This window comes from Mirounga angustirostris, unplaced genomic scaffold (genome assembly GCF_029215605.1).
Source record: "Mirounga angustirostris isolate CCGP_5_RB_7025 unplaced genomic scaffold, mMirAng1.0.hap1 SCAF_10, whole genome shotgun sequence".
Taxonomy (NCBI): Eukaryota; Metazoa; Chordata; class Mammalia; order Carnivora; family Phocidae; genus Mirounga; species Mirounga angustirostris.
The window spans coordinates 48717520-48736229 of NW_026991718.1; the positions used below are offsets into that span (position 1 = coordinate 48717520).

The window sequence follows — 18710 nt, forward strand, 5'->3', positions numbered from 1 at the left end:
AACTGAGCTGCCAGCTTTCTCTTCTCCCTCAAAGACTAAGAAAAACTTAGGTTATCGGATTTCTTATGCAAACAACAGGAGACAGGGCCCCGGAGGGTGTGTACCCGGCCACCCTCAGGTAGAGGCCCCTGCAGCCCTCAACGACTCCCCCAGGAGCGCCTGGCCAGGCCCAAGTAGGGCTCAAGGGAGATGAAGGGGTGCCTCTCTTCCTGAGCGTCCTGCCTTCGATCCACAAGGGGGCTGTGAAGAAGTGATGGGGATGGGGTTAGTGACAACTCCTGAGACCCCTGATGTGGTCTTTCAACCGGTCCCCACAACGCCTTCTCCAGAATGAGAGGCCCAAGGCAAAGAGGCGACAACAGGGCTAGATGCAAACACAGGCAAGGCTCACCAAGGCCACTGGTCAAGACTGGGGGTGGGAGAGGCCACTTCCCTCTAGCGAGCTTCAGAGACAGCCTTTGGGTAGGGACCAGGCCTCATTCCTGTCGTTATTCCTTCCCCGTAGCAGGTAATTAGAACACAGCCCATGCCTTCAAGGGGAGGCAAGGAGCTTCAGGGTGTGTTAGAGCCTAGGAAAGAACCAGCCCCCTCCACACCCCTCCCCGCTTACCTTGGGGGTGGGGTGGGGACAGGGATCCCAGTCCAAAATATTCTTCTGAGAGCAGCCAACAGAAACAACTATTTCCCCAACCCAGATACACGTTTCAGTGAGGGTTCAGAGATCACACAGGGAAGCTCCATATTCAACAGAACTTTTCATAGTAACGGAAACATTCTATATCTGCCCTGTCCCATACACAAGGCACTGGCCACATGTGGATATTGAGCAACTGAAAGGTAGCCGGTGCAACTGAGGTACTGAATTTGGTTTTATTTCATTTTAATTAATTTAAACTTAAACAGCCACACAGGGCTAATGGCTACCATACTGGACAACTCAGAGAACATTTCTGAAATTTGGGGAGGCCGTGACTACTACAGAGAATCTGCTGAAAACCATGGGCCCTCTCCCCTGAGAAAACACACCCCTGAACCTTCACATATCATTTGGCAGAAATTTTCAGAAAATTCACACTCTATTCCAACGTAAGTCTGAGATTAGGTCTAGGTCTAAGATCATCTAGAACTTGACCAAAAACTTTTATGGCCTAAGAGAGAGGTTCCTTCGGCAATGTAATTGTCTAAGTAACATGAAAACAGACCTGATGTTATACTTTACAGTCTCAGCAGAAGACACCACGCGTGGAAGCCCCCACCGATAGAGGATGTCCTCGTAACATCCCTACCAGTCAACACCCAGCCTCTCCCAGACATTCGCAGGCACAGGAGGCACACGCGCTCTCAGGGCTGGCTCTTCATTTTTGGAACAGCTGTAAATGTTAGACAATTGTTTTTTCTTTTCTTTTTTTTAAAGTAAGCTTTACACCCAAAGTGGGGCTTGAACTCACAATCCCGAGATCAAGAGTCGCATGCTCACCGACTGAGCCAGCCAGGCACCCCTAGACGATTCTTTTTTCTAACATAGGTTCAATCTCCCTGCTTATAACTTCCACCCACTACTAAAAGTTCTGCACACTCCTGTACACATAGAAACTGACTCCCTCTTTGGGCGCCTGGGTGGCTCAGTTGGTTAAGCGACTGCCTTCGGCTCAGGTCATGATCCTGGAGTCCCTGGATCGAGTCCCGCATCGGGCTCCCTGCTCGGCAGGGAGCCTGCTTCTCCCTCTGACCCTCCCCCCTCTCATGTGCTCTCTCTCTCATTCTCTCTGTCTCAAATAAATAAATAAAATCTTTAAAAAAAAAAAAAGAAAGAAACTGACTCCCTCTTTCACATAAGACTCACCTTAGCATTCTTCACTTCAAAGTTGAACAGCCCTATTTCCTTCAATTATCCTTCATGTGACCATTCTGATGGATCTCGAGATAGGCTGTCAACAATCCTTTTAAGAGTTTCAGCTCGGGGCGCCTAGGTGGCTCAGTTGGTTAAGCAACTGCCTTCAGCTCAGGTCGTGATCCTGGAGTCCCAGGATCGAGTCCCGCATCGGGCTCCCCGCTCAGTGGGGAGTCTGCTTCTCCCTCTGACCCTCTCCCCTCTCATGCTCTCTCTCACTCTCCCTCAAATAAATAAATAAAATCTTAAAAAAAAAAAAGTTTCAGCTCTTCCTACTTGCTAGGAAACCAGGGTTCCTTACTTGTGCATTAGTTTTTCTTTTTTTAAACAAGTACAAGACTCTGGATTTACTGATTAAATTCCATCAAGTTTGGCTGGGGCCCAATGCTCCAGACCACCCCAATCTCCTTAGCCCCTTGTTCTATCATTCAACTTAATACCTGCACCACCACCATCACCACCCCACCCCACCCACAGATCTGACACACCTTTACTCCCTACCTACAGCTTAGGAAGATGGTACACATGCATTCTCCTCCGTAAGTCTCCAAACCCTCCCATAAGACCCAAGGTCCTACAAACATATACCACTCCTCTTCACAACCACCACCAATTACTTCTCTCATGGGCTCCAAGATCCTGAGTCTGGCTACTTACCAGCAGACATCTTCTGAGAGCCCTTTCCTGACTACCCTCAAAACACACACACAAGTTCCACAAGTCCTTAAGAGATTTTATTGATAACTCACTAGACTAGAAGCTAATGGGCTCCAGAAGAACAAGAATAAACCTGAAGCAAATCTCAAGAGGTTATTGTCTCCCTGACCTGCAGGGTAAAGAAATGGGTTGGGGTGGGGCCACCTGAGTAGCTCAATTGGTGAAGCGTCTGACTCTTGGTTTCCACTCGGGTCGTGATCTCAAGGTCGTGAGATCGAGCCCCGTGTCCGTGGGGCTCCACGATCAGCTCGGAGTCTGCTTAAGTTTCTCTTTCCCTCTCCCTCTGTCCCTCCCCCAACCCTGTGTATGTGCATGCGCATGCACGCTCTCTAAAATAAATAAATAAATCTTAAAAAAAAGAAAGAAAAGAAATGGATTGGGTCATCTTCTTTATTCTTGTTGGCAACTGGAATTCTCTACCTATTCATCCAGACTTACTTCTGTCCCCTTCTCCAAGCTCCACCCCCTTTTCCCAGTCACACAAGTGCTGTAGATCAGCTCTTCACACTCTCATGGACATACAAATCACCTGGGAATCTGGTTGAAGTACAGATTCTGATTCAGTACGTCCTAGGTAGGGCCCAAGATTCTGCAGTTCTAACAAGCTCCCAGGTAATGCCGATGCTGCTGGTCCGCGGATAGGCAAGAAGGATGCATGGTCATGAACCATTCAGATACTCTGAGACTCAGGGCGAGCAAGCAACCTGACTAGAAGAGCCCAGGTCGGCGCTCATCACCTGGGTCTCTCATCTGCATCAAATTTCCACCCTAACTACACATTAGATACACCTGGGGAGCCCCAGCCCAATTGGGCTCATCACAGACCAATTAAATCAGAATCCCTGGGAGTGGAACCCAGGGGATCGCAATGTGGAATCCCTGATCCACATGGTTGATAAAAAGATTGAACCAGGCAGTTACACCAGTGACCTCTCTTCAGGATGACTTTAAATAAAAAGCTGGCCCTCTGATCTGTCCAAGAAGCTGCAGGAGATGCCATCATTTATTTGCAGAAACCCAGCATCTATTCATTTGGCTGGGCTGCTTTATAAAGAGTCACAAGGACCACCCCTCTCACCAGAGCTCACCACTTGCCTTTCTAGTCTCACAAACTACCTTTTTAACAACCTGCTCTAGAGCGATGGAAAACTGATGTCAAGCTTATGTGCTTAAATTTTCCAAAATCTCTCTGAAAAATTGGGACTTTTTGCCTGTCTCCGGTCTTTTAGCCCTCTTTCAAACACCATAACTGCATAAAGATTGTCACTCTGCGAGCGTGGGTGACGGGGTTCCGTACCATAGCGAGCGAAGGGCTCACGCTCAGGTTGAGGCAGCTGAAGGGCCCTCCTTTCCTAAGCACACCCCCTGGGGTCCTCCCCAAGCTCACTCCTCCCAACAACACAGGGCCCCAGGGGCTGTTCTCTGTCCCCAGTTATGCGCCCGAAGTTGTAAGCCTACTCTTCCTTCTCATTCTTACCCTGGGAATACATAAAAGACATTTATTGTCTTGAGTATTTTCCACCAGCCTCAGCACATTCTGGCCACTGGACTTCCTGACACTCCTCTTCAGGGGTCAGGCCACTCCTGAATCTGCCTTCGGCGACACGCACCCCCTTTCCACATACGGAGCGTGGCCTTCCACCATCTGCGCTCACTGAACAGAGCTCATGTAGCCACACAGACGGCTCAGTTCTCCCTGAGTCCCACCACCTCCCTCCTTGGGGCACCATTCAGGGCTGTACTGTCAGCATTTCCTTTTTAGAGAGCAGTCCTATCCCTCCTGCTAACTTCCCTTTTAGAGTCTGTGGCCATGGGGTTAAAAACCGTTTGCATTTGAAAAACAATTTCTAAAGTCTGTGGCAAATGCCTGTTCTTGCCCAGGCTTCACTCTGGCTTCCCAAACGCTAAGATGGGGTTCCTTTCTCTATGAAGGATCTGATCGCCTCTCTTCTACCATTTCTCCCTTTGCTGGTGCAAACTGGTACCAGCCTGAAAGCACCCCTCCTCACAGCCTCTGTCTTCAGAAACACAGAACTACCGACAGGCGAGGCAAGAATTCATAGGTATTCTGATACTGTGGAGGGATCCCCAATTCTGAGGTATCTTGTCTCAAAACTGGCAGAGAGAGCCACTGAATCCACCTGGCCGAGGGCTAGACAGTGTGCTCACGCTATGTATATGTATTCCCATTTCTCTTCATTTTTCACCCACAATGTTCTCAGTCAAGCTTCCCACCTTACACGTATGTTTTTGTAAGCAGGATTTGTTTGTTTTTTTCCATTAAGAGTTATTCTCCTACCCTTCTTATCAGGTGTTTACTGCCTTCACCCACGAGCAACTTCTCAGTCAGGCCCAAGACCTCAGCAGCGCCTGGCCCCTGGGTGTCTAGCCTCCTCCCCCAGCAGAGAGGCTGCAAACTCCTCCCTCCTTCTGCCTGGCTCCATGGTTCTTCTGTGAGCAAGCTAGAAGATGTCTTGAGATAAACATTTAATTTTTATTATATCTCTACAATTACGACTCAGAGACTAATACACAATTGTTAATGCATGAAGATACCACACTGTCTCCGTTTCTTTCACCCATCACCATCCCTCAGAGTTGGGATTCACTCCCAGGCATCTTCTCTAGGTGTTCTAGAAATGTTCTGTCACTGTCTATTGATTACCTACTATGTGCCAGACATTATGCATATTTTAATCTCCATTAATCCTCACAACAACCCCGCAGAGAAGGGTCACTCCATCTGACAAATGAGAAACAGATGCTCCATCTGACAAATGAGAAACTGGGTGGCTCAGTCAGTTAAGTGTCGACTCTTGATCTCAACTCAGATCTTGATCTCACAGTTTTGAGTTCAAGCCCTGCATTGGGCTCCATGCTGGGCATGGAGCGTACTTAAAAAGAAAAAAACAAAAAAAAAAGAGAACAAGAGAAAGAGAAACCAATGCTCAAGACAGTAAGCAGTCCAGTGCTGCTTTGGGGTCTGAGGCCTACTTTGTCTCCACACCCACCAAACCCTACTTTTCTAATTAGGCATGTCCGTTGTGCTACAAGTCACCACTCAGGTAAAAAGAATGTGAAGACTAACAGCTTCAGACATCAACCTAGGATCGAAATCCTTCCTGCCATTAGGAAGGAAGACCACAGTCCAGGAATGAACCACATCAAGGTGGATGGCCTCACTTTCAGTCCCAGAGAGGCAGTCACCTGGCTCTGGCGGGAGGGCCCGTCCCTGGGAGCTATCTCTAGTCTTAAAACGCTGAACTTCTTCTCTGAGTGAAGGGGCTCCATGGCACCTCCCCTTCCACAAACACACACACACACACACACACAGCAAAAAAGAGTGAGGAGTAGGGAAGAAAGATGGGAAACCCAAGATAACGTTCCCCGCTTACAGAATGATACAAGGCAGCGGTCAGCAGACAACTCAAAGGAGGCAGGGGGAGGTGGAGACGGGTAGAGGGAAAAGGTGCCTAGAAGAAGAAATGCCAGGGAGCAGGGATACAAGGAGACGGACTGGTTCTCAAGAGACTCCTGGATGCTGGGTCTTGCCCCACCTGAAGAATCAGGACCCAACTCTAAAGTTCTATTCCTGAGCCAAAACCAAAAACCACCCTCAGATGCCAGTAACATGTCTCCCCCTTTCCCAACCTCCCCAGTCCCAGGACACATTCCCTCTGCTACAAGGCTGCTCACATCTGATGCATAAGGTCCCAGCAGTGCCGCTGGGGCTGATAAATGCTGGGCTGGCTCTCGGGCTCCATCACTCAAGCGGAGCCTCTCGGAGCGTTTCTCAGCTCTGTGATCGCGTGAGAGATGCATTCATTAAATGCAGCGTGGCCTGGACAGTGGTTCCCATGCTTTCAGCTTTCACAAACCAATTTAAAAAAAAGTCGTAGATCTAGAGCTAGTGGCTACCATCTTGTATTTTACCAAGTAAAGACTTTTTAAAAAAAATAGATCTACTTTCTACCAGCACCTTTATTTCGTAAAAGAAAGCACCTTTTGAACATCAAATAGAAAGGACCTATCCTTAAAACAGGTCAGAAAAAGTTAGCTCACTGCATTGTCCCCTTTCCATTGTTTCTCTAGAAACTGGGAAAACTGTTGTAGGCCAGCATTGGTCTACACGCCAGTATGCGGACCTTCTGTCCTGGGACACCTCGGGCCACCAGCCATAGACCCTGGGGACCTAGAGGGACAGCTGGCCATGGCGACGTCCCCAGGGATACAGATCTCTCAGCAGGGCTGTCTGTAAGCCTCAGCCAAGCCAGATCCCTGTATCTTACCCATGATCACCGGGCAGCCCAGGCCGGCAGCTTATGCACAAGGAAAACAGGACCCTGGCCTCATTCTCTGCCCCTTTCACTCAGGTAGGCCGCACTGGTGCCGCTCTAAGAAAAGCTCAAACACGGTTCACCAGGGCCGCTGGTTCCAGGAACATCCAGCTTAGAAAGATCAACCCCCCTACTCAGGTTTGATCACGGGAGAAGCAGAGTGAAACATAAGGGGTGGGAGGCGGCGGGGTGGTGCGGTGAATGGCTGAAGGAAGCAAGCAATGGAACCAAGCTTTAAAAGTAGACCGAGCAGGTCTTCCTTACACCAAAACACCAATCTCATGCCCAGGAGTGAAGCCTACCCCTGCTCTTTTCCCTGCTTTCAGAAATGACCCACAGGGCCCTGGGCCAGCAGGATGCCAACTCCCCACAACACCAGCAACACACAGGGGCTGAACACAGTCTCCCAGGCTGGGGTGGGGAGCTACCTGCTTTAACCAGAGACCGGGGAAATAGAGCACAGTCTGTGGTCCTGGGCCATGACATGCAGCTTCCACAGGGAGTGGACAAGAGAAGGTGAAAAGGAGTAAAAAACATCCCAGCAACAACCACTTCCCTGCCCCCAACACTTGGAGCTTTCTTCCCAGCCACGGGACCACAGCCCCACCAAGCTCACGGCACAGCTGGGCGCTCAGCGGTCAGGGAAATCCCGAGCGCCAGCCGCCAGCCCATGGAAGCCACAGGTGCCCTAGCCCTCAGAAGCGCAGCAGCTCCCAGCCCAGCTGGAAAGGGCTTCAAAGGCCATCAAGCACAACCCCTCCATTTCCCCGGGGAGAAGACAGGCCCGGAGAGGGGGCCCGAGGCGCCTGAGCCCTTGGACAAATGAGTGGCAGAGCAGAGGAGCCCCGCAGACCGCGCAGGCCGCCGGCTCTGTCCAGCGCCAGTTCCGCTGCCTGCAGCGACCTCAGCTGCTCCACGCTCCTCCAGAGCTGCTCAGCTTCGCTCGTCCCTACTTCTGCCAACTCTCCGCTATCCAGGCTGCCGCCAACCTCGTGCTGGCAGCCCGCCACCAGAATAGAAGGGAAAGATGGCCAGTGCAGGGTCACTACCTCTCCACTTCCCCCTTTCAGCTCATCCCCGCTCCTCCTTTCCTCCCTCCATCCCCCTATTCCAAATAAAGGGAGTACTCTTTCCTGGGCTTGACAGTGTCTTGAAAGCACATCATTCATTCATTCATTCATTTAGTCTCTGAGTGCCAACTACACGTCAAGGAACTGAGCCAGGTCCTGAGAACACAGGAGATAAGGAAAAGTCTTTGACCTCCAGAAGTACCTCAGGCCAGTAGGGGAACCCAAATCGTGGGTTGTCATCAAATTCCCAGTTCCAACTGGCGCTCCTGCTGTCTTTCTGAGAAGAATGATGGTGCCCAAGAAAAGGCTTAGGAAAAGACACATCCCATCCCATCAGGGCAGCATAAAACCGCCCTGTCACCCCAAATCTTTCTTTCCAAATCCCTCAGTCTCCACCCCTTACTTGACACCATCACTCCCCCACGTCACCCAAGCATTGGTGTGACCTGGAAGTGCATCTGAGGCTTCACGCAGGACAAAAAACTTCTAGAAATAAGGCTAGATGCGTCAAACGCAAACATCGGAGATGAGCGTGCTAGCCGGAGACCCCTGCTACCCGGTTTCTCTCTTACCAACTGTCAGCCCGGCAAAGGCGAGCAAGCCAGCTCTGACCCATGGCCCCATTCAGAGTTAGACCGAAAGGATGAGAATGGAAGAACGGGCCCAACGGCGTCTGCAAGACCCTGAGAGTACATCAGCCTCGTGGAAAGGGCAGGGCAGCCAAGCAAGGGCCAGCTTACCTCCTTGAGAAGCCCCACTTTCTTCTTCAGCACCTCGCACTTGCGCAGCTTGCAGATCTGGTGTGTGCGGCGGTTGGTGCAGCTGGTGCAGGCCCCACAGTTTTCCAGCCGCCGGCAGGGCTCACAGGTACCACACCGTTTTCGTTTCTTTCGCCCATCTCCACCCCCTCGGAGTTGGGGTTCGCTCCCAGCCATCGGGAGCCCAGGCCCCTGGAAACCCCCTACCATCACCTGGCCCTGAGGGAAGTCATAAAGGCCTGGCAGGTCCGGCTGGACCGCCAGCGGCACCTGAAACTGGCTCATGATGCTGCCAGAGGTAGGGGCATAGGTGCCGGAGGAGAGCCACGGTCCAGCTTCCCGCCTGCCTGCCAAGGCCCCCACCAGGTCCTTCTTTCCTAGAACAGTCAAGAGTGCACAAGGGTGAAGGCAAGTAGCTCCAGTCTCCAGGATAGGCGCCTCTTCACCTCCTCTGCAGCAGTCTGATAGGGCTCAGTTGGGGGCCACTCTCCCATCTGCTGGGACCCAGGATCTGGGGCAGGACACCAGCAGCGGTCCCCAGAGAAAGAATCATCTTGGCTGGGTGGGTTCTTCACCCTCACCCACCCTGGACCCAGGCATGAGGTGAGCAGGTGGGTGTGTGGTGGGGGCTGGGCAGGGTGAGGAGTTTCTCCTGGTACTTGTCCTCCGGGGGCAGGATGATGGAGGAGGCAGCGCTGCCTAAAACAGAGACAGAAAGGGGAAGCGCATCACTCGAAGCTCAGGGACAACTTTCACATGTTACCTCTTCCTGCTTCTGGAAAAAGAGAAAATGGGGGAAGAGAAAGGGCTTGCTCAAACAAAGTCCTGCCCGAACCTCTGGCAGGGGCGCACCGGCACCCCTCTCCCCGCCTGCGGGAGGAGGCCTAGCGCCCGATGGGGGTGCTGAGGGAACCTGCCCGACAAATTTAAAGGGGTGATCAAGGTGAGATTTCTAAGAAAGTTGTCCTCTGCCCCACCCCCACGGGCTTGGGAGAGTTTCACCAAAATTCCCACACACACCCCTCACTGGAGGTCGCTGGGCCCTCCCCGAGGGCGCAGAGCTTTCAAAATAAAGTTTGCTGAGAGCTTCACTCGGCGGGGCTGCCCGAGCGCCCCCGGCACGGAAGCGGCCTGGACGGGGGCGCGCCCGGGGTAGCCCGCGCCGGCCGCCCCGCCGCGCCCCCCCTCCCGCCCGCCGGCCAACGGGGGAGGGCGGCCCGCTCCGCCGAGGGGGCGCGGGGAGGGGGGGCGCGCTCCAGCTCGGGCCGGGCCGCGCGCGCGCCGCCGCTCGGGCTCCTTTGTTCTGGGGCCTCGGCCGCTCGGCTCCGGCGGCTCCGCAGCCCCCGCCCCGCCCCGCCGCCCCCGCCCGGCTCCGCTACACTGTGACCCGTAGCACCCCCGCCCCGTCCCCCGCAACAAAGTAGCGGCCCCCCCCGGCCGGCCCCCGGGCCGTCCCCTCCTCCCCCCTCCCCGGGCCGGGGGCCCCCCCTCCCGCCTCCCCGCCGCCCCTCCCCCACCCCGGAGCCGGAAAGGCACCGACTGCACCGACCTGCCCGCCGCCTCCGGGGCGGAGCGCACAAAGGGGCAAAGTTTCCCGGCCCGCGCTGCCGCCGCCACCACCGTCGCGGCCGCCGCCGCCGCCTGGGGCGCCCGCCTCACGGAGCGCCTGGCCGGGCCGAGCTCGGCGCGCGGAGCCCCCCGCCCGGGCCGAGGAGGGGACGGCGCAGGAGGAAGGAAGAGGCAGCGGCGGCCGCGGCGGCAGCAGCAGCAGCAATGAAGGCGTCCGCGGGACTCCCCGCCCCCCGCGCGCCGCGGCACGTGCTCGCCCGGGGACTCCCCCGCCCGGGAGGGCGCGCACGTGCGGCCCCGCCGAGCCCCGCCGGCCTCGCCGGCCCCGCCGCCCCCTCCGCCCGGCCCGGGGCTGCTCGAATGGGGGGAGGTTTGTTCCCGCGGAGGGGGAGGGGACGGAGCGGGCAGCCCGCGAGCGGGTGGCGGCAGGGCCCGGCTCCGCCGCCGCGCCTTTGCACCTGCACTACCTCCCCGCCCCCGCGGCGGCCCTCCCAGGACCCGGCTGCCCCCTTCGGGCTAGCGGCCCCCGCCCTCCGGCGCTTCTGCAGCCCGGGCGGGCGAGGCGGGCCGCGCGGGGTGGGGCACGCGGACCTCCCAGCCTAGGCCCTCGGCCGAGCCGGCCCCGGTGTCCCCACTTCCTGCCGCTCCCTGCGGGCCCGAGCGGTCCGGGACGGCCCCGGAGCCCCCGGGAGCACTGAGCTCCGGGCCTGACTGACCCCCCTCTCCCGGCTGCCGCTCGCTCATTCCGAGGCAGGACAATGGGGGACATCGCGCGTTTGCGTACCGAGTCAGCCTGGCCGGCAAGGAGGGGTTACCCGGGGACAGAGGCTGCGGGCCGGCTGCGGGGCACCCTCGCAGGGGTCACGGCCGAGCGCCGTACTCAGGCGGACCCCAGGGCCCTGCCATCGCGAGCCTCCCCCGCGCCGCGCTCGGCTCTTTCGCGTCGAAAACAAAGACTAATCCGATACCCCCGCCCTGCCTCCCAGAGGAGGGGGAACGGGCGCGTCGCGGAGGGTAACGGAGGAGGACAGCGTTCAGGAGGGGCTCAGAGAACCTCCGACGGGGCCGTGGCGCAACCAAGCCCCATTAGCGGGTGCACACACTTTGAAAAGTCACCCTGGGCTATTTTCCAGACAGAGGACAAGGAGCAAGGCACAAGAATATTTCCAAGTTGCCAAACTGCCCGTTCTCTCTGCTGCTTTTTTTTCCCCTCACCTGTTGTGCAGGCCAAGTTGAAATTCCAGGTTAGATTAATTCAGCTCCACCCATCTGGCCTGACTGCCAGGCTGTTGTCCGCAGCTGCCTTCCACCTACCTGGGTTGCTGGGGAGAAGGGTGGGTCTCTAACACACACACACACACGCTCGCGCGCGGGCAAGTCCTGGCAGAAACAACCTTGGGGCGGACTGGCCTGACCAGTTTGGGCGGTGCTCGGGGAGCCAGGTACCTGGCAGGCATCCCCGCCCGGCTGAAGCTAACAACTCAGCCAGAACTGGAAAAAGAGCATTCGGCCGGCTATTTAGAAGAAACAAAAAAAGTAACTGATCTCAAGTAGCGCTGTCCAGAAAGCCCTAGGCGGCAGGAGAAGCCGGGGTTCTGCCTGGAACTTCCCTCCTCGCAGGCCTTTTTTTGACAGCGTGCGCCAGTGGCCAGGTTGTCAGCCGCGGGTGGGTGGGGAACATGGCTGCAATACTTACTTCCTACCTTGGTGTGTGAGAGGACTAAAGAGTTTCTGTTCGGGGAAGTAAGTCTAGAACTGAGAAGAGATACTTAGTGTAATTTTCAACCAAATACGAGAACAGGTTGTGGACTTGAAATTGTTGTCAATGTAATAAATGTTTAATGTTTTAAGTAATTTTATTTTAATAAAAATTATATAAAAGAAAATGTAGAACATATAGAGAATTCGAAGACAAACATCACCCAAATACAACCACCTTTAACCATGTGTATATTTCCTTCTAGCCTTTTCTATTTGTAGATTAGTTCCTTGTTTTTAAATAACATGGCTGTACACACTCTGATTACGCAATTTGCTTGCCTTCTTTTCACTTACCATTATACCATAAGCATTTCCCTATTTGTTACACAATCTCCAGATAGCGTGACAATGGGGCGAAGCAGGTGGCTTAGGGACAGCAAATTCTGGGTTCTAGACCCGGCTGTGTCATTTGCTAGCAGAGTGACCTTGGACAAGGTACTCAGCATCTCTGAGAGAATCCAAGTACTTGGCCTACTGCTCTCTGGACAGCGCTACTTGAAATCAGTTACTTCTTTTTTTTCTTCATAGGGCATAATAAATGAGAGCAGTTACTGTCTCATCCATAGAACAACCTTGTGAACTAGGTACTATCATGAAACTCATTTTACAGATAAAGAAACAGAGAGATTAAGTAACTAGCCCAAGGTCACCCAGCTAGTAAATGGTAGGTTCAGAATTTGAGCCTGGCATCTTTCCTCCCATATTCTGAGCAATTTCCTGCCAAAGTACTCTCCACCAGCTATCTATGAGGGGGTTGTTTCACAAAACCCCCTGGCTTAGCTAGCTAGGTGGATGCTGGTGCTATTCACCAAGACAGAGTACGGGAGGAGAGATACCTGGAGGCGTCCGTGTGGAGCTGAGGGATGGGGCCTGCGCTGGAAACACACCCGCGGGCCCCATTGCTGAGCACCGTGTAAGTGAGGTCTCAGATGTGGAGGGGCTCACGGGTAGTGGACACAGAGCATGAGAGGAGAAGGCAGCCAGGACAGAGCCCCAGGGAATGCCAGCTCCCAACGAACAGCGGCTGACAAGGGGCCAGCCAGAGAGACTGAGAAGAAGCCACCAGAGAGGTGGGAGGGAAACCGGGCCCAGACCGACACCTGCCTGTGCTTTCCCAGAGGCTTCTCCCTCTGTAACCCTGCACTTGGACAGTCTCATTTGCTCATTCCCTGTGCCTAGGGAAACCCCTTCGCCCCTCACCACCAACCCCCTTCCAGCTACTCCTTCTACTTGCCAAATTTCCACTCATCCTGCAAGTCTCCGCATAAATGCCAGTTCTGCGAAACTTCTTCCAGCTCCTGGGATTCCAGAGCCCCACCCACCCCCACCCCTACCCCAGAAGTTTCAAGCTCCCTCCCTTTGCCACAGTTATCTTATCAGCATTGTAATTGTTTGCACATTTCCCTCCCAGTTACTATGAGCTCCTGGAGGGCTGGGACCTCGTCTTTCCACCTTTGTAACCCTAGACCTAGCGCTGGGTCAATATGTGTTGAATGAAGAAACGAGGTCAGTAGAACCTGATTAATGACATATCCCAGTGACACGGAAGACCCACAGGCCTCCAAGGGGTTTTTTCCAGCGGGCCTTCTGGGCTCTGCAGCCTCGCGCGCTGCCGGCTTACTCCTTCCTCGCACTCAGGGCGGCAGAGCAGCTGGGACGGCGCCGAGCCTCTCTGTCCCGCGGCCGCATTAAGCTAGAGGCAGTGAGTGGTTCGCTAACCGTGGTCCCCAGACGCAGCGTCACCAGCACCTGGGAACTTGTTAGAAATGCCAGCTCTCGGGCCCCACCCTAAACCTACTCGAGCAGAAACTGGAGGTGGGGCCCCGCGCTGTGTTTTAACAAGCCCTTCGGGAGATGCCCGCCGAAGTTGCAGAAGCACTGGACTCGTGGAAGCCAGCGGTTGAGAAGAAGCCAGTTCAGCACCCCGGCGGCAGCCGGGATCAGGCCCGGGGCGCTTAGAGGAGGGAGACCGAGAGAGGCTCCCTTTATTAAGCAGCGGTGGGGCGCCACCCCCCAGCAACCGAAGACTGAGCCTTTTTAGGCCAGGGCTCCGATGAGGTCAGGACCTGGCTGCCGCAGCTGCCCCAAGAGTTAGAAAGGGAAATCCCGTCGCGAAGGAAACAAGCCCAGTGGGCTGCAGGCTCTGCGGGGTGGGCAGGGGGCGTTGCCCTGCTTGGGGATGGAGGTGGGGCTGGGAAATAATGAGGACCTCCAGCTCCACGGAGGAACTGCGGTGGGTTCAGCACCCGGCGAAAGAGCACAGGAAGTTGAGTTGAATGTGCCCGCGTGGTTCTTCTGGAAGTCACTTCGTGGAATCAGCACTGCTGCTTGTTTGCGGAACCTGCAAATGATCATGCGTCCCTCACCTCTGAGATGATTGACCCTGCTCCTTCTCTTTAGCTAATAAGCAATTTGTCCTGTTTGAAGAAGGAGCTTTGTCCTATGGAACCTTTTGCAGAAATGTAAATAGACAGCCAGGTCCACGCCTGGGCTTCGTGTTCAAGATTGAAGGCATTGGGAGGTTTATTTGGGGACGTGTTTCTTCTTTGATCATGTATTGGTTTAAAACGTTATCAGCTACTGTTCGCATAGAGCTTTCCCTTTGCAAAGCACTTCCACATACATTATCATTCGGTCTGCGTAGTGGCTAATACACCAAGGGCAAGTGTTACTTTCCTTTTCTTTCTGTGACATAGCTTTTCTTCTTATTATCACCATTTTACAGATAAAGGAACTGGGGCTCAGAGAGGTAATTTGTCCGAGGTCATTCACTACCAGGTGGCACAACTGGGCCTACAATCCGGGACCTCTGTGATTCTCCTATCAGGGCCAGGGCTGATACGGGGCAGAGCTGGCCTTTTGCTCCTGGGAGAAGGGAGATTCATCAGTGGATTCCTTTTGGACATGCATTGGTTAGTGTGACACGTGTAGGGTATCTAGACTATGTTTTTGAGTAGCTCAGCAAATGCTTTCGTGTTTTATTTCTGTGACTTCATTTTGAATTTAGGCTGAATCAAATAGACTATATAACTTGCAAGGAGAATGCGAGGCCCCCACCATAATAGGAAAAAGATGAAATAACCTGGAAATCTTCTAACCTTCTAACCTAAGGGGGCTGGGCAGGAGGGTGGGAACTTTGATGGACTCTGAGACTCAGGCTGCTGAATACCCAACAGGGATAAAGGCCTTGGTACACCTCCCCCCAAACCTTATTTTGACCGAATGTAACAGGACCTGTTAGGTTTCGCTATAATAACAAACAATCCCCACGTCTCAGTGTTTGACATAAACGTTTATTTCTCAATCATGAAATCTGTCCACTGGGGTCAATAGGAGCTCCGTTTCCCATAGCTACTCGGGGACACAGGCAACTACAACTGGACATGTTGCCTCCTCGACCCTGAAGGCAGGAAATGAGGATGGGGCAAATCAAGCACTAATTTCCGAAGTGTTTGCCTGGAAGCAATTCACATCATTTCTGCTCTCATTTCACTGGCCAAAGCAAGTCACAAGGTGGCGAGGAAGCGCAGTAGGTGCGATGCTCCCATGTGCCTGGAAGGAGAAGCAAACATTTGGTTAACAGCACTAGTAACACACAGGGAATAGTGTCTGCAGGGGAGGTGGATGTGGATATCTGAGGGATGCAATCAGTTCTGCCCATTTCATGAGTGCTTCTGCCTCCTGGGGATGTGTATCTGAGATTCCCATTCTATTGGGTTGTCACTTCTCCCACTAGAGAGGATTCAGAGACTCAGACCCGGGACAAAGAAATCTGAGCGGAGGGAAGCATGTGGAAGAGATGAGTGGCAGTGGGACAAACTCAGTAGAAATGAATGTGTGACTTAAGAAAGAATCCAGCAGAGGAAAGGACTCAGGGTATATGTGTCACCAGGGGCCTGCCTGCTAAAGGAAAATTCTAAAACAGCAGAATGATGGCAGAAGCATTTCCTGCCTTCTCGCCATTCACTCCCACTCATCCTTCCTGGCTAAACTCAGGTGACACTCCAGGAAGCCTTTGATGGTCTCTCGAGACTGCACCTGCCATCACGTTGTTGTCTGTCAGGGACAGACACCGGGTCTGTCCCGTGTACCGTGCTGTGGAGAGACCACATCTTGCTCAGTGCTGGCTGCACTACGGGGGGTGTATTAGAGTCTCAGCATGAAGGCAGAGAACCCAGCGGGAAGGCTGTTGCCAGAACCCAGGTGAGAAAAAAGTGGTGGTGGCCTCTATGAGGGTTGTGAGGTGGGGTGGAGAGAAGTACTGAAGAGAGATTTAGGGAGTCACGTCAACAGGGTAGGGATCGATTACATGGGGGCTTACAGAGGAGGTTTTCAGAAGAGCAAGTTCAGCCTTTCTAAAAGGAACTTGTAAAAAAAAAAAAGTGGAGAGCTGGGGAGAGGAAAGCATAGAAAATGTGTAGTATAAAAATCATGAAATTCCTGAGCTACAAATCTTAAGAATCCAGCCAGAGCACTGCAAAGCCTTCTTAGGAAGAGTTGAGCATCCTTACAAGACGGCTTCAACTTCAACCTGTTTGTCCCATCGCCTTGTTTCCATATGCAGCCCATTCCATCTCCGCTGAGCAGGAGCCTGTCCCATCTCAGACCTGAACCTGATACCGACTCCTTTCATTCTCAAGGCTCCCCTTCCCCATATCCCTCATGGGTGAGGGTCCAGCCCCCATTTGCAGGAACTGTGCAGTGCAGGCAAACCCATCCTCAGAGCCCCTACCAAACCCGATCATTCCACTTGGCCCTTGTGTGCCCCTCCCCCACACCTTCACTTTCCCCAAACCCTGAGATGCTCCCTCTGGGTGCCTGGGCTCCATTTCCAGCTCCTCTGTGTACTGGTTTGTGACTGTGGGCGAGGTAATTCCCCTCTCCCAGCCTCCTTCCCATCTGTCGAAATGCTACTTATACTCCTTCCTTTGCAGAGTCCTTGGCAGGGGGTCAAAGGAGCCACGCTATGGCAATGTCCTGTCTCGGACCTTGGCGTGTCGTAGGCGCTCAGATGGTCCCCTCCTTCCATCCCGTCCCATCCCCTGCCTCCTCTTCTCCCTTCACGGAGAAAGGGTCTTACAATATTTCAACCACATGTAGCCATGACAACCAGAGTTAAAATTTATATAATAATCAGGGAGGATATTATGTATTACCTAAGAGAATGGAGGTAATGATGTGCAGGTGCCCAGGATGAGACTTGGCACTGAGTGGGAGCCCCTCCGCCGCCTCCCCAGCTGGAGACGGCAGCCCTCCAAACTCGTCCTTCCCTGCATATTCAAGCAGCCCTAGCGCCTGCCACCTCCACTCTAAACGGTCCTGAGCTTGTCCCCTCTCTCAGCCTTCGGGTGGCGACCCGGCTCTCACCCCTGCTGCCCTCCTTGCCCTCACGCCGCGGGCTCCTTCCTCACAGACATGGACCCCACTGCCTTGGATTCGGACCTCCTGAGCCTGGTGGTTTCACCAGAGCCCTGGACTTGAAAAGACCAGGCGCCTGGGCCATCCCGGGGCTGCGGAAGAAGCAGCTTCAAACTCTTGCCACTCCAAGTGTGGTCTTGGGTCCATAGCAGCAGCAGCACGGAGGCTTGGTAGGAGGGCAGAGTCTCAGGAGGCCCCAGAGCTGCTGAATCAGTCTCTGTGTTCTAACAAGACTTCCAGGTGACTCCTGGGCGCCCTACAAATTGAGAAGCTCTGCTTTGGAAGTCTTCGGGGATAAATGGGCTAGAGATAAAAAGGCTGCCGCGGTTCCCCACGGAGCAGGAGAGGCGTTCTTGGGAACACCTGCACTAAGGCTCTGAGTCATTCGAGGTCACTCTGGCATCGTTCCTGCTAAGCCAGGGAGGCGGGGTATGAGCCGATGCCTCCCTCTTCTTGCCATTCTGTAGGGTTGTCCTAACGGAGACAGGACTAGACCATGACCCACATCCGCCTGTCATTTGGCCATTTCAAACCACAATAAAGCATGAATTTGAACATCTAGCTTTTGGAAAACAATCCAATTATTTGTAGTGAATCAAAGCCTTTCAGACAGAAAAGGGGTGTGAAGGCAGAGAGAGGCCACAGGGAACAGATTAGCCTCAAACAGGAAGGTGCAGTGGGCAAAGGGCGCCTGAGTGAGGGGATGATGGGCACTCAGTGGGGCCTGCCCAGATCCACCAGCCCCAGGAGAACCTCACAGCTGCTAGAAAAAGGAGGGAGAAGAACAACGATGCACAGGAAGCTGGAAGCAACCCACAGGGCCTGGGGGAAGAGCTGAGGTTTATAAGTACGTGCCAATGGGTGTAGAAAAGTTGATGCAGTGGGTTTTTTGGAAAATATCCCTGGGGCCCAGAGAGGACGCTGCCCCTTGGCCATGAGAGCCTCCTTGGAGGCAGGCAGGTAAATTCCTTACGTGATGTACCAGAGATGCAGGGTTTGTGTCCTGCTTCCTCGGGGCACATCTGGGACATAGGGCCCGATATCAACGCTGAACGAAAACCTCAGGATTAGGGTTGTCAGATTTAGCAAATATAAGTACAGGACATCCGGTTAAATTTGAATGTCAGAGAAACAACATATTATTTTTTAGCATATGTATATACCAAATGCTACATTCTGGAGCAACCCT

At 53.8% G+C, this 18710-nt stretch overlaps 1 protein-coding gene across 5 annotated transcripts in view; it reads right to left on the reverse strand.

Annotated features, from left to right (window-relative positions):
- Positions 1-11262, reverse strand: part of TET3 (tet methylcytosine dioxygenase 3) — a 99125-nt gene extending 87863 nt beyond the window's left edge. For 3 of the 5 annotated variants that reach the window (XM_054509761.2, XM_064572302.1, XM_045884754.3), the window contains exons 1-2: positions 10323-10537; positions 8756-9472 (exon numbers count right to left, since the gene is read on the reverse strand). In XM_054509761.2, the coding sequence (XP_054365736.1) occupies positions 8756-9058 (303 nt within the window). In that variant the 5' untranslated portion in view covers positions 9059-9472; positions 10323-10537. Of the gene's footprint in view, positions 1-8755; positions 9473-9793; positions 9965-10322; positions 10538-11126 lie in introns of those variants that run through there. The other 2 variants (XM_064572301.1, XM_064572300.1) reach the window with 2 other exon arrangements.
- Between the last annotated feature and the right edge of the window lie 7448 nt (positions 11263-18710).